General features: G+C 38.9%; 1 protein-coding gene across 9 annotated transcripts in view; it reads left to right on the top strand.

Moving 5' to 3' along the window:
- The window catches only part of LOC141908022 (GTPase-activating Rap/Ran-GAP domain-like protein 3), a 116,390-nt gene that overhangs the window by 90,801 nt on the left and 11,459 nt on the right, over nucleotides 1–14,130 (top strand). For 7 of the 9 annotated variants that reach the window (XM_074797791.1, XM_074797794.1, XM_074797792.1 and 4 more), the window contains 13 exons: nucleotides 146–215; nucleotides 5,325–5,405; nucleotides 6,610–6,694; nucleotides 7,322–7,440; nucleotides 7,669–7,704; nucleotides 8,141–8,205; nucleotides 8,325–8,415; nucleotides 8,911–8,986; nucleotides 9,759–9,857; nucleotides 10,464–10,567; nucleotides 10,711–10,822; nucleotides 11,012–11,057; nucleotides 13,411–13,517. In XM_074797791.1, coding sequence (XP_074653892.1) covers nucleotides 146–215; nucleotides 5,325–5,405; nucleotides 6,610–6,694; nucleotides 7,322–7,440; nucleotides 7,669–7,704; nucleotides 8,141–8,205; nucleotides 8,325–8,415; nucleotides 8,911–8,986; nucleotides 9,759–9,857; nucleotides 10,464–10,567; nucleotides 10,711–10,822; nucleotides 11,012–11,057; nucleotides 13,411–13,517 — 1,091 coding nt within the window. The remainder of the gene's footprint in view (nucleotides 1–145; nucleotides 216–5,324; nucleotides 5,406–6,609; nucleotides 6,695–7,321; nucleotides 7,441–7,668; nucleotides 7,705–8,140; nucleotides 8,206–8,324; nucleotides 8,416–8,910; nucleotides 8,987–9,758; nucleotides 9,858–10,463; nucleotides 10,568–10,710; nucleotides 10,823–11,011; nucleotides 11,058–13,410; nucleotides 13,518–14,130) is intronic. The other 2 variants (XM_074797793.1, XM_074797796.1) reach the window with 1 other exon arrangement.

Here is a 14,130-nt window from a genome sequence, read left to right as displayed (position 1 = left end):
AAAACACAATAATGAATTGAATGAACTATTATGTCCTGTTATAATCTGTACCAATTATTTATGCAAAATAAATCAAATCGGTGTGATTTCAGCTATAGTCTACGGCATATCATTGATCGACGTATTTTGTTTTCGTATTTTTCAGTTCGTCTGCCAGTGATCTTGCGGCTCGTAGAGGTGTATTCAGCCGTCGTCATTACGGATCAGTAGAGCTGGTATGTATATCCAGGCCCGTGACGAGCTTTTTCTAGGGGCGGTTCTATTTCAAGAAAAGGCTACTTTCTACCACGAAAAGGGGCATTTTCCTGTTGAAAAAGGGCAGCTCTTAAAAACGAAGTGCTCGGCTACCTGATAAATCATTTGAGAATGAATAATTTTTAATTTCCATTAAAAAAAACATGAAAATTGTATCTAAATTTCGAAAAATTTTGATCCAAATTTGTTGACGTTGACTCATTGAAGGGCTCTTTGAAAATTCTAGGGGTTCAAACCCCATATCTATTTAAACGTCTCACTGGCCACCAATGCAGTTAAAAAGTTCGCTAAGTTCAACAGCCGTCGTCAGGATAATCGATACCTAATAATCATGACGTCTATTCGACGAAATAATTTTAATATCCGTTAATTGCAGTTTGGTTTTTCATTATGTTTGCAAGTGATTCGCTTCGTAGTTGTAAAGAAAATAAAAATCTCTAGCCCAGTATTTGATTATGTAAGCAAATCATTCATTTTATATTGGAAAGAAAATCCATATCGTTATAACGGTATTTGAGTAATGTAATGTTTACGAACGATTCCTTTTACTCGATGAAGCATAATCGATACGGTTTACGTTACGGTTACGAAACCAATCGAATTGAAAATATAAGCGCGTGTTCTTTTTCAGCGAATGCGATGATGCGATGAACCAGTATCGATGCATAGCCGGTAGGGCGGTGAAACCCATATATAACATTTTATCGGAGACTTTATTAAAAGATTCGGCCATACGAAATCGACTAAGGGATATGGGCGGAATGTTTAAAAGGCCATAGCTTTTTCATGAAAAGGCACAAAATTCTGCGCCGTTTTGCTAGAAAGGACACTGGTCGTTATGAAATCTACTACACTAGTATTGTTTTTTTTTTCTACCCGCCCTTTTGGCTAGATTTGGACACTCCATTTAAAAATCCTGGCTGCGGGCTATGATTTTGGTATTCGAGAATACATTGATATTCAATTCATGATTCTTCTACTAAAAAGTATTTTCTTGAAAAAACAATTCCGTATAAGTGATATTACGATGGAGTCCGCCCACCAGATGACGAATATAGTGGCCAATAGGGTCTTAACATACGTAACTATGAATCCAAGTTGGACCCCGGAAAAAGTTAGTCGGATATCCCGGGTATAACCGCACCTTGAAAAATATCAATTATTTACGTGATTTAACTTAGAAAAAGCTACGAAAGTGTTATTTGCGTGGAAATGAGAATTTAGGGGTGCCCGTTAGTTTCGGGAAAAATTCATGAAATTGCGCAGAAAATTTTTGTGGATTTTAGTGAATAAGGAGATTTTCGCCAATCTGGAGTTTGCGACGAAAACTGCGTTTCGAGGTGTTAGCGCGGACCTTATTCACTAACGTTACGCAAGTTTTGCGTGGATGATTTTTCACGCAACGGGAACCAGTCCAATCGAAAAACCTCATTGCAATATATTAATATCTTATTTTACCGCCTACATAGCTGGATGCTTGAGGCGACCTCATTTTTGCAAATTTTGGACTTACGGGATGGTTAGCGACAAAAATTGCGTTGCGAGGCGTTAGCGAATAAAAGGTCCCGGTATCTTAAGACCGGAAAAATGACACGAGCCAATTTCAAACGAACGCGTAAATGCATGATAAATAAACTGACAACGGCTCTAATCGGCACTAAAACTAATAACTCGGTTGAGATGGAGAGAAGTCCACGAGGTTTATCCGACACGGATACGATGAAGGAGTGTCGCCGTCAGCAAAAAAAACAGTTCTCCGTATGAACTACGCGTATATCATTTCTCAGAATAAGTTATTATTCTCGGGTCGCTGAAAAATAGATCGGTTCTCGTTGTAGATTATTGCTGTCTAGATCGAAATGCGGCTTGAATTACCCGGCCAGTTTCCACTCCTCAGATTAATAATAGATACAACGCGTGTGTCTCTTTCCATTTCGAATATGAATTTTGCGCTCTGATTTCAAGAGAAAATTCGAATGGATAGCGCGCAATCCCAAGACATGCGTCGCAATGACTGCTAGCAATTAAATATGTAAGCAAATTTAAAACGTTTCAATTCGTAGTGTACGGTTTTTACGCGCTCTTGTCATTTGGGATTACAACAGCCAAATTGCGAACTTTAAACAGACAGATATATAATGAATTTGAATGGGAGGGACGAACTGCCATGATGCCATTTGATATTACTGCGTCCTTGATACTTTAGTTCACTTGACATTAGTCAAAGAATAGGCGAATTTATCACGTCAAATCCAATTTGATTTTAGGTTAAATCGTTTTTATCTTGTCAAAATCAAATTTGATTTGGTCTAATTTTTGAATTTAACACGGCATCAAATTCAAATCGATTTGTCAAATCATCAAATCACCCCCGGAGGTGATTTGATACGATTTGAAGATGGTAGACTCACAAATTTTTTTCGCAAAACTGATATAAATGTAAAAACTGAAAGAGAAACCTATATGATTTGACAAGATAAATTCCCCTCTAGTGTGAACGCAGCTTATGTATGTTTACACATAAACTAGTGTAGGGAATGACTCCGTGATGTGTTGAATTTCAAAATCACTTTAAATAATGCGCGTTTTAGAGAGAAAATGATGACGACTTAATTGACGAGTAAGTCATAAGTTATCAAGGGGCATCTCGTGAACTTACTTTCAACTTATAAAATCATTCAGTTGCATTTCATATCAATCAAACGAAGTGGCATTCTGCAAGGCCTTGAATTATTAATCGCAGATACTGCCTCACTCCGATTCCCTCTCGCGTAAGGAGTTTTTCCTTGAATCGGATATGGAATAAAAATGTCGTTTCCTTTTCCGGGAATTCAACTTAAGCATAATTCGTTTCCGAGGAATAATTGTTTTGCTCGCTTAAAAAAACCCCATTAGATCAGTCTGTTTTGTATAGACACGGACAATTCCTAGCGTGGACATAGATGTGCATAGATTTTGAGGTCCCGATTGTCGCTTTATGCATATATTGCTAGTGTCGAAATGCAGTCTGATCTGCGACTAACTCTAAAATAATGCTGCCAAGCTATATAAACAAACGTTGTCTTTTTACTTCTACGATGTTAGTGCAGCTCTCTCTAGAGAAGAATAAAGCTAATGGGCATATAGTATCCGTCGTACTGAATATATTTCCGTCGCCTTTCCGTCGAATTATGACATTTACAGCAAGCAACGAACCATCAAAGACAAACGAAAATAATATAAGCATGCAAATATAGTTTTCGAGATGAGTGTCCCAGCTGTTCTAACATGAGAGTGATAAATTTTGCTCGATATTTCGATATTTTCCCTGAAAAACAACCCGTAGAGTCGACGATGAATCGACGTTAAAAACTTTCGCTTTAGACACAGAGTTGATGATGTTTGCTCGAATACACGCAGCTGTCAGCTTAGCGCTAGACAACTAATAACAAGTGGAATCGAAGACAATCGGAAAACACGGAGCTTATCGTCAATATGAAAAAACCCAGTCGGTATTGGATTCTATTTGAAATGATTTGAATTCCTTCTCTGGTAGCTTCGATATGGTCTGCCTTTCGAATAATTTTGTTTAAATCTAATTCAAGCATTTCTGGTAATGATTCCACAATTTTAGGTTAACCTATGCCAAAAAGGTTATTGGAAGGAGGTCATTTTACTATTCAGTCATTTTATCATTCAGCTCCTAACTCTTTAAGATTAACTACCTCGTAGCATAAGAGAGTCTCCATTTGTTTCAGCCTTCAAATCCACATTAAAACCTTTTTCCATTTATAAACACCTATGGTGATCAATTTTTTAACTTTTACCTTTTATAATAGTTTTAGAATGTTAAGTGCGGTGGTTAAAATATTATAACCGCGCTTTATAAGAAGATATTATCATTATCGTTATTATCTATTCCAATCGTGGTCTGATAGTATACATCGTCACTCCTAATGCTAGAAGGGTAAAGCTTTGAACGTTATTCGTGTCGATGAGGCATTGTCCCGAAGAATTTTCCTCAGGATATATTACGTTGTCATAAGTCTTATAGCTTTATCGTCATTTAACTGGTAGTATTTGCATACACGTCAGCAGTTGACGTGAAATATGGTTTATTTGTCTAATACATCATATTAAAGTGATTTGAAGGTCTTTCGCTGCCATTCGTTGATTACGCATTATATCCATACTAAGCTTTTCTAGTGAATTGATATCTCCCATCTGTCGAAAGCAAATTCGAAATAATTACGTCATTTTCGTGAATGAATTACATATCGTTCATTTTGATATATACATTTCTTCATTGTTACACGGAAATGGAAATCAGAATATAAGATATACTGTAATGTGATAGCGTTCTTGTGTTCATTGAATTCAATCTACTTAGGCTTTTTTTCTCAGAACGGAAAAAATGTGATCGGAGTCAGACCATGTAACCAGCAGATCTAATAACCTCGCCATAGTCATTCTCGGGGGCAATCGTCAAGGATACATTTTAAGGGTGCAACCGATAACGTGCCAAACCTTCATTTACCACACCACAAGATTAACCATGCAGCCTAACCCACTATAATGATGGACACATCGCTTTTAACGTATAAAAGGATGGGTTTTTTTGTTGGTATAATTCAGGGAATATTTCTGGATTCGATCGCCAAAAATTTTAGTAAGCGATGCGTGAAATTTTGGCTGAATAGTTTCAAATGTCTAAGACAACCAGGCGAAGAATGCATTTCTTTATACACCGGCGCCAAGTATATCGAATATTTTCGTGTGCTGTTGCTTTTTTGTACGCATAAGATATACGCACAGCTTCAGTCTAGACACGCGGCCAACGAAATCGTGCGCAATTCTCCGAGTTAATGAATGTTTTATGAGCTAGCCCTTGTAGGTTTTATCGGAATATTAATTTCGATTCCGGTGGTGTAAATGTCCCAAAGATCCATTCGGGAGTTCTCTTGTGCGAGACTATTCCTATGAATCATCGATAGCGAGTTCTTCGGGCGCAAAATAACCCGACCATATACATCCATATTCTATATTGTATCGAGGTAAATGAACTTTGTGATTTTTATTTCCGTATGCAGCTTACGTCATGCGATGGAGACGGGACGAATCACAACGCCGGCAGATTCCGTGTCGAAACGGGCGAAAGAGACGGCGAAGAGGTATGTTTATGAACTCTAGCAGGTTTAGAGATTTTTATATCTTAAGATATGGATTGGCCATTGGTAGATTTCGTTTGATATTTTTTTACTTGGTGTCCCTTACGAACTCATCACACCTGCCGGGCGAAAAACAGGGGGTTCGGTTTTGAAATCGGAAATCGAAGTACAGATATAGTTGTGTGATCGGCAGGTGTAGTACACAGAATTGTTTGTTTAAGTCGAAGTTTGTTTATAGCGATAGATAATGTTACATAAACACATGATAATCATTCTTGAGAAATTCTAGCGGAAATTACTAATGGATTACTGAAATATAAATGATTGAAATGTGTACATTTAAAAGGAATTTTCATATCGCGTAGTTCATCTGACACCAGTGTAGATGGCGTAGATGGTGACGTGAGAGGGGCTACGCTGAACTTCTTCGAGTTCATGTTGATATCCATGATATTCAATGATTTAGTTCCCCGTTTTTGTAGATAGCAAATATATGAATACAGGCCCATAGCCAGCCTTGTCGGAAAGTGGAACTTTTGTAAGGTACCCACGTCAATGTCGGGTCGTGGGAGTACTCACGCAGACAATTTTTTAGAATGAGATGCAAAGAGAAGCAATTTCTCAACTTACTAAGCATATTATTTTGAGTGCTGCTCCTTTCCCCTACAATTTTGCCTTGTAATCAACTAAGTTTTGAAGCATGTGCGTGATATTTTGAACGAAAACGAATGAGAAAGTGATGATAATGAGAGAATATTTTGAAATCGATGCTCAAATTTTCTTAAGGCCGACATCTGGGCGGAACAAGATACGGAGCTATGTAAATTCGATGGAAAGAATGAACCATGTTGAAGAACGAGACGTGTTCTCAAATCCAAGAACATTCCTAATTCCCGACCAATTAAGTTATTCTAATCCCCTCTCTCGTAATTCAAATGACTCGATTGAAATTCAGCGCACGGCGGTATTCGTGTTGACGTTGCTGAATTTTTAACAAACAGCCAGCGGGGTTGTGAACTCTTTCGGGTTTTCTAACTCGATTTCACGGAGCGCGCGTTTCTATGCGTTGACATTTGAAGAGGAAAAAAACGAACACGAATTTCTCCGATTCGACGATGAAAAAAATCCCCGAGTTTCATTTTTTTTCGGATCATTTACTACAGGGGATCGTTGCTTATCGTTCATTTTCTGTCTGTCTTCTTTACAGGTTACGAGCCCGCTTGGGAGTCCAGTGCATTTAGAGAATCCGGAATTCCACACGCGATGGTACTTCAAATATTTCCTCGGTCGAAGTAAGTGCAGCGCTCCGGCGCGATACACTTCAGCAGAAGAACGATGCGAGAAAAGTTTCTTGAAAACGTTATCGAACATTATGCTTGCTTTAGAAAAAAAAGAAAACAAGTTTAAAGACGGCTTCGCGTGCTGATTTGATGAATGACTTCTCGTCTTCAATCGCCCAGAGCGCTTCATCTATCTACGTCTTAGCTTTCATTAATCTATCCGGCTCTGTTTGATCAGGACTGTCTTGTCAAAACTGAACTGCGCCGTCTAGGTTTCGGCGTCATTAAAAAAAACACGTTTTCATTATACGTCGAAATATCAACGGCGCTTTCTAAGCCCCACCCTTCTAAAAAATTGAGACATGTTAAGTCTGGAGAAAATGATGGCTGTGGTCTCAGATCGTTTGCTAAACTAATAACCCATGCCTTTAGCGGTAAGAAAATGAACGGCCATTCCTTCCTGACGCAGAAATTGGGCTTTCTTATCCTACGAAACTAGGCTTAGACCCCGGCAAAAACTTCCAACGGTACAATACATAAGATTCTATGCCGTTCAGTGTTTACAAAGATTAGAATTAAATGGTTAATGTTTAGCGTTGTGTATGAATCCGCTAGAAAGATATTCATGCCACATTTCAGTGCACCAAAACTACGTCGGTATGGACGCCGAGAAAGAGCCGTTCATTGTATCAGTGGTGCTAACCGACGCCAACAATCATAGTGTCTTACAATACAGAGCAATACTATGGAGAAAACCGGTAAGTTCATTTGAAAACATTTCAATTCGCGTCCACATTATATCGACGAGTTCTTTCTGCATCCTCTTTCTAAGTGACGACGCCTTACGTATGTTTTTAGTTAACGATTTTCTCTATCTCGTTCTAACGATGTTCTTTTCCCGTTCGGCCAAAATGTTTCGTTAATCTCATTACGAAATCGCTCACAGAAAATCAAATCAAACGGTCGTAATTCGTTTCTCGATGTAGGTTCCCTTTCCGAACACAAAATGGGCCAGCAACAGAGTAAGTAACGTAAATATATATATATATATCTATACAGTAGCGTGATTAGTAGATTTGCAAAGTCGTAGTCTCTGCCCATTTCCACGGATTTACGCTCTTAACCGATGCACGAATGTAGCTGAAAAACGAATAACGGTTGTTCATATAGGCAATTAGCTGTATATACGCTGCGAGCTTTAGGTACCGCGAAGTTGTTCGTCAAAGTACTCGCGAGCGCCACGGAGAGCCGTGAATAGACCATCTCGACCATTTCGATATACGGTGGAGAGTTTTTCATATGAACGTCGATTACAACTTGATGTGCTTAGTTTTTCGTTTTTATCCGCCAACTAAGTCCTCTAAGAGACGGGGAAATCCGTCAGGAGGTAGCTTTTCTTCGAAAAAAAAACTTCGTCGGAAGCCAATCAATATGTTTTTTTTTTCATTTTCATTACAGGGGGCTCAGAAACTATGTTTACCATACAATCCAAATAAGCCGATGACAGTAAAGGGGATATTAGGGTATGTAACAAAGTCGAGAGCGAAATGGGAGGTTTTTAAGATGCTGAGATGACATTTCATTTGATGCCTTCAGTTTGTCTATGGACATTATGATCATCGGCTATTTTTGTCTCATATAGTCACTTCAATATGCACAAACTTGAAAAGGGACCAAAAGAGATTTTCAACCCGGAGATACAAAAGGAACTGCTCGTGCTCGAGGAACAAGAGGTAGGTATCGATCATAGTAATAAGCAGAATCAAAGGCGAATTCTTCGATCATGAGCGGATACTTGCAGCGCTTGATCGGAGAAAATTAGGTCATTGAATTGCGTGTCTTTGAAGGGGGAAATTTAATTAGCGGCAGGTATGGATGATACGCGAAATATTACTCTACTCTAACACTGCCTGAAACCTTTATAGTAAAGTTCAAATTCGTCACACTTTTGAAGCTATGATTAGAAATTTCAATTTCAATGGTGGCGACATTTTGCCCCAGGAAGGCAGCTACGGCGTAAACTCGATAAATGCCACGCGTTGGTTTTGTCTGTTTGCTCTTAACAAATTTTTTTTGACTAAGGTTTTTCGTAAATTCTCGATATCGAAAAAAAAACTTTCCTCGCGCGCTACGACGAGTTAAGGCATGATGAGGATTGCCACTCCGGTAGATTATAGCGAAAATGCGTCGAAAACACTTTTTCTTGAACACATCCTTTTTTCTTACAGGGTTCCGTCAATTTTAAGTTCGGTGTTCTGTACGCCAAAGAAGGCCAAAGAGCCGATGACGAAATGTACGGAAACGGTAAGCATAACGAGGGATAGATATTTGTTGACCAGGTGAAACTGGATAATTACGGAATCAAAAAGGACATTGACATAATATAGAAGGGATGAACATTCAATACGAAATAAGAACCAAAACACCAAACAAACAGAAACAAGGTGATGCAGAATATCATGAAACATGGCATGTTACAGACGCTATAAATGATTTATGTCTTTTAATATATTGATTGCACCGCGCACTGTCTTAACTGGTATCGGTGCACCTATAATAATGACGCCGTCCCGGTTTGCTCGCTTGCGAGTTGCCTGATAAGCCACCACCGCTACATGTTTTTTCATTATGCCGATCTTATATGCCGATGTTAATAACGTACCCGTTAAAACACATTTATCTCCGTTCGGCCAGATGAGACACCGTTTCGCCTCTGACATCAAGCGAATCACTCGTTAGTACCGTTGCGATGATCGCTAGCGCCGATGTGTCGACGTGGCGATGGATTCAATTTGACGCCCCGTGTGCCTAATTTGCTGTGCGCGTAGGGACGGCAGAAGTAACGAGATGATAATAATACCCTGTTCGTCTAAATCGTCGATTGATCTTCGATTTCTTCTCGTCGTTAAAGGGATCGACGTCTGCTGAGTCACGGACAGCGACAATAACAACAACAACAAGACACCCAGAAGAAGGTCGCTTCGACCCGAATAAACGCCACGACTCGATAAGTCCTGCATCAATTAACAGATTTTTTTCTTATTTCTAACGATTCTCCTTTTCATTATCGATCTAGAAAATGGTAACGCTGCATTTGAAAAACTCATTAATCTGCTAGGAGAGAAAATCAATCTCAAGGGCTGGGAAAAATTCAGAGCTGGTTTAGATGTCAAAGGTGAGATTATAGTTTCGAAGTATTCTTTTTGCAATATCCAATATAGGTTTTGCACTCGACGTCAGAGTTAGCCGTAAATACAAGATAATCAGTCCGTTTACAAACAACACGAGAGTCTGTCATGTAAATCACTTATTACGTTTGACCACCAATATGGCGTCCAGCGTCTTATATTATCATTATGATTAAAATTAAAAATTTCTACGACTTATCGTTCTGCTGTTGCGATCCGAAAGAAAGATAATCAGAGACAGTGGCTATGATTGGTTGGTGGTGTTTAGCAGGCTAGAGTCTCCTTCGTTATCGGAATTAACCAGACAAATCGCTCCACCAACTAAGAACAGCCATGCACCACCACCCACCGAATCAAGAAAGAGCTCTCGATCTATCAATCTTCACGGTGTGCGGGTGTACTGTAGAACAAAGGCACCACTGTACGGTAACCTAAGTGGATATTTCATTTCTAGTCGCAAAAATGCGATATGCAACCAGTCACATAGCTTTGCTCATTGTAGCCGAATAGATGTTCACTATTGGGTGAATTGTCACAAATTTGCGTCGCATAATCTCCTTATTTGACCCTCCTTGCATTGATTTGTCGTTTAGGTAATACAACCGGCGAAACGTCTGTCTACACCGTGTACGAAGGTCACGAAATAATGTTTCACGTTTCAACGATGTTACCTTACTCGAAAGAGAACAAACAACAGGTACAACGAACAAACATGTTTTTCTTTGCTCAAGCAGCACGTGCATCTTTTGGGATTTCCATCGGCGGTTGTTTTTCGCGTCTTAATTGCCTTGTAATTTTCTTGTAACTGATTTCTATATAATATACTCTCTCTGGGCATAGGTCGAAAGGAAGCGCCACGTCGGAAACGACATTGTCAACATCGTGTTCTTAGTGTGCGGCGAAGATCAGACACCGACATGGCGACCATCCATGATGAAAACACATTTCACTCGTATCCTTGACAATACTGAAATATCGTTACCCACTATCGAATAACTAATAACTATCGAGCTAAGCGATAAGAACTATATATTTTCGAAGTGCAATATCCATTCGGAAAGATAATTGCCCCAAGACACTCTCCCTGCTTGATATAAAATATCCGGTTAAATTAAGCGCACTTTCTTTAACTGTATCTGAGATATTTATGCGCTGGTGACGCATGATCCGGAATCGGATTCATTCCGGTAAGTACTTATCACTTAGTCTTATCACTTACTCTTCTTCCATATGCTAAATTGGATACAAATATCGTAAATATAGCATTGCTACTGGTCTTCGTCACGCTGATCGATTTCTTTGTGGTTAGCGTCGGTATAGATGGGCAAGGCGTTTAAATGTTTTTTTTTTATTTTGAGAAATGTTTACGATCTATCAATAGTTCGTACCTTCAGTTACAATCTGATTTTCATCAAACTTGACATAAACGATATGATAAAACCCCACTATTTAGAGATCAAAATGATTAAAAACCGATAATTCATTGAATCAAAAAATATATCAAAAGACACAACGTTTCGATCTTACCCTAGAGATCATCGTCAGGTGTGAGATCGTAACGTCGTGTATTTCAATATATATTTTTGATTCACCAAAAATTATCGGTTTTTTATAATAAACCATTTTACAGTTGCTAGCCGCCATTTTGTTAGGGTACTTTTGTCCCGTATTGTTGGGTCATTTTTTTCGTTTTTTTTTAAACTATCCGTGATGTGTATTGTATCATATTTCATCTGCCCATGGATGGATTTTGACAACTTCAGCAACATTCAAACCGCATAAATCTCTAGTTTTCAGTTATGTAAAAATCATTTCTCAAATTTACAACAATGCGACATGAGAGCGATATAAAAATCGGTGGTCAGTTTTTGCCGTGCGCATAGAAATCCAGGGTACTGAAATTTCGTTATTTTCAGAAATAATTTTCTAAAAAATCCAAACATTTCAAGAACTGTGCGCATAAACACCCTCTTTCAGGTGAACTTTGAAATTTTAAGATATCTTTCCTAGTTTTTTTCCTATGGCACTTTAACTGCAGCGCGTGTTTTGTCATTCCGAGATTCGGCGCTGTTTTCTTTGCGTGTATTTCAGTATATGGGTGTTATTTCTTCATTTTCACTACACTTGTCTCTACGGAAAATGGTTTTAATTGTTGGTACGAGTATCAGGTTTAAATATTACGGCATTAATACTGTATTCCGTTCTCCGGCGCTAGTTCGTAATGGCTGTAATGGTAGCCGCTTTTACGGCAGGCAGAGGCTTACGTACATGCACCCAAGAAAACCCAAAAATATCACTCTTTTGTTGTAAATGCAATCCACACACTTCTTGCGTTTTTGTGATGGTAGATGTCACTTTTTACTTTTTATCACGTGCGTCTGACATTCGAACTTGATACTTGATATTTCACCACCAAAACAAGAAAACATTTTCCTATATTTTCTTCCCAATCTAATCAATCTTGTGTGTACTTAATACAAAGTATTCATAGAAAGTAGCTGAATATTTGCCCCACCCCATTTGTCCAGCTTTTTGACCACTTCTCCATCCATCTAATTTCAGTAGATTTTTATGTAAATTTATTGATAGACTACTGATTTAAATGGTCATCATACTCGATTTTGAGTGATATATTTCTTTTCTTCTTCCATCTCAATATAGGCCCATATATTCTCTTCCCGCGCGCAACTTCGAATGCGTGATCAAAATGCCGCTCAGTCTCGCTGCTAAAACTGGTCAGAAAAATCCCTTAAACCCCAACATCTCTAATGTCTTCGACCTATTATATTGCATAAACGACGTGATATTTAAACCTGATACTCGTACCAACAATTAAAACCATTTTCCGTAGAGACAAGTGTAGTGAAAATGAAGAAATAACACCCATATACTGAAATACACGCAAAGAAAACAGCGCCGAATCTCGGAATGACAATACACGCGCTGCAGTTAAAGTGCCATAGGAAAAAAACTAGGAAAGATATCTTAAAATTTCAAAGTTCACCTGAAAGAGGGTGTTTATGCGCACAGTTCTTGAAATGTTTGGATTTTTTAGAAAATTATTTCTGAAAATAACGAACTTCAAATATCAGTACCCTTGATTTCTATGCGCACGGCAAAAACTGACCACCGATTTTTATATCGCTCTCATGTCGCATTGTTGTAAATTTGAGAAATGATTTTTACATAACTGAAAACTAGAGATTTATGCGGTTTGAATGTTGCTGAAACTGTCAAAATCCATCCATGGGCAGATGAAATATGATACAATACACATCACGGAGGGTTTTTTAAAAAGGGAAAAAAATGACCCAACAATACGGGGCAAAAGTACCCTAACAAAATGGCGGCTAGCAACTGTAAAATGGTTTATTCCAATCTGTAAATAGTGGTTTTCATCATATCGTCTTCTCTCCACGTTCGATTGTGCCTATCCTATCATTGACATAAACGATCTATTACGGACATAAAAAGCGATTGAGCAGAATTTAAGTAATCGCGTGACATTTTTTTTTTGATAAGGCATTTCCCTCGTTGCAGATTAAACGTTTACAGCGAAGAATCGGTGCCGTTGTTCGGACCTCCTCTACCGTCACCGCCAGTGTTTTATAATCACCAGGAATTCAGAGATTTTCTCCTAGTCAAACGTAAGTCGCGGAGCAAATGTTTTATCTCTCTTTTCGCCATGTCGCGTACGGCCAGTCAGCGCGTCTAATCGAGCTAAAGCCCGTTGCAACTCGCCGAAACGAAAATGTCAACGCCAGACGCAGCACGTCTGGGAGATTACAGGGGTTCATAACAATCTCCGCTGCCCCGGGTGCCTTGACAGGCGTCATTTACGTACGTAATTCAATTTGAAGCGTCCGCTGTTTCGAGATTGTCGTATGAATTAATTGTTTGAGGTAATTAGAATCACCTGAAATGCAAGATGACGTGGACGCTGTAGGACACTGTACTGGACGTTTAGGAAATCTGGACACAACATTCACCGAGCACTCCCCCTTCTTAATTTATTATTCATTCATGGAAATTCGATACAGCCGCGCCACTTGTTGGTCCCTTAATAGGTTTTCGCTATTTTCTTTCTCACAGCAGACAGTGATTGCCTTGTCGATTCTCGATATGTCAGTGGTATATCCGACTGAAACTTTAGCCGCCCTCAGTCGTATCCTTCGGCGAAGTTTCTGGCGGTTTTGAGTACGCGCGCAACAGGAAAACCTTTTAGCGATTGTCAGCGATAATGGCACTTACGACGCCGAG

The sequence above is a fragment of the Tubulanus polymorphus genome, chromosome 7, assembly GCF_964204645.1.
Source record: "Tubulanus polymorphus chromosome 7, tnTubPoly1.2, whole genome shotgun sequence".
In the NCBI taxonomy this organism is placed as follows: domain Eukaryota; kingdom Metazoa; phylum Nemertea; class Palaeonemertea; order Tubulaniformes; family Tubulanidae; genus Tubulanus; species Tubulanus polymorphus.
The sequence above is the reverse complement of the archived record's forward strand: the minus strand, read 5'-3'. Positions and strand labels throughout refer to the sequence as shown.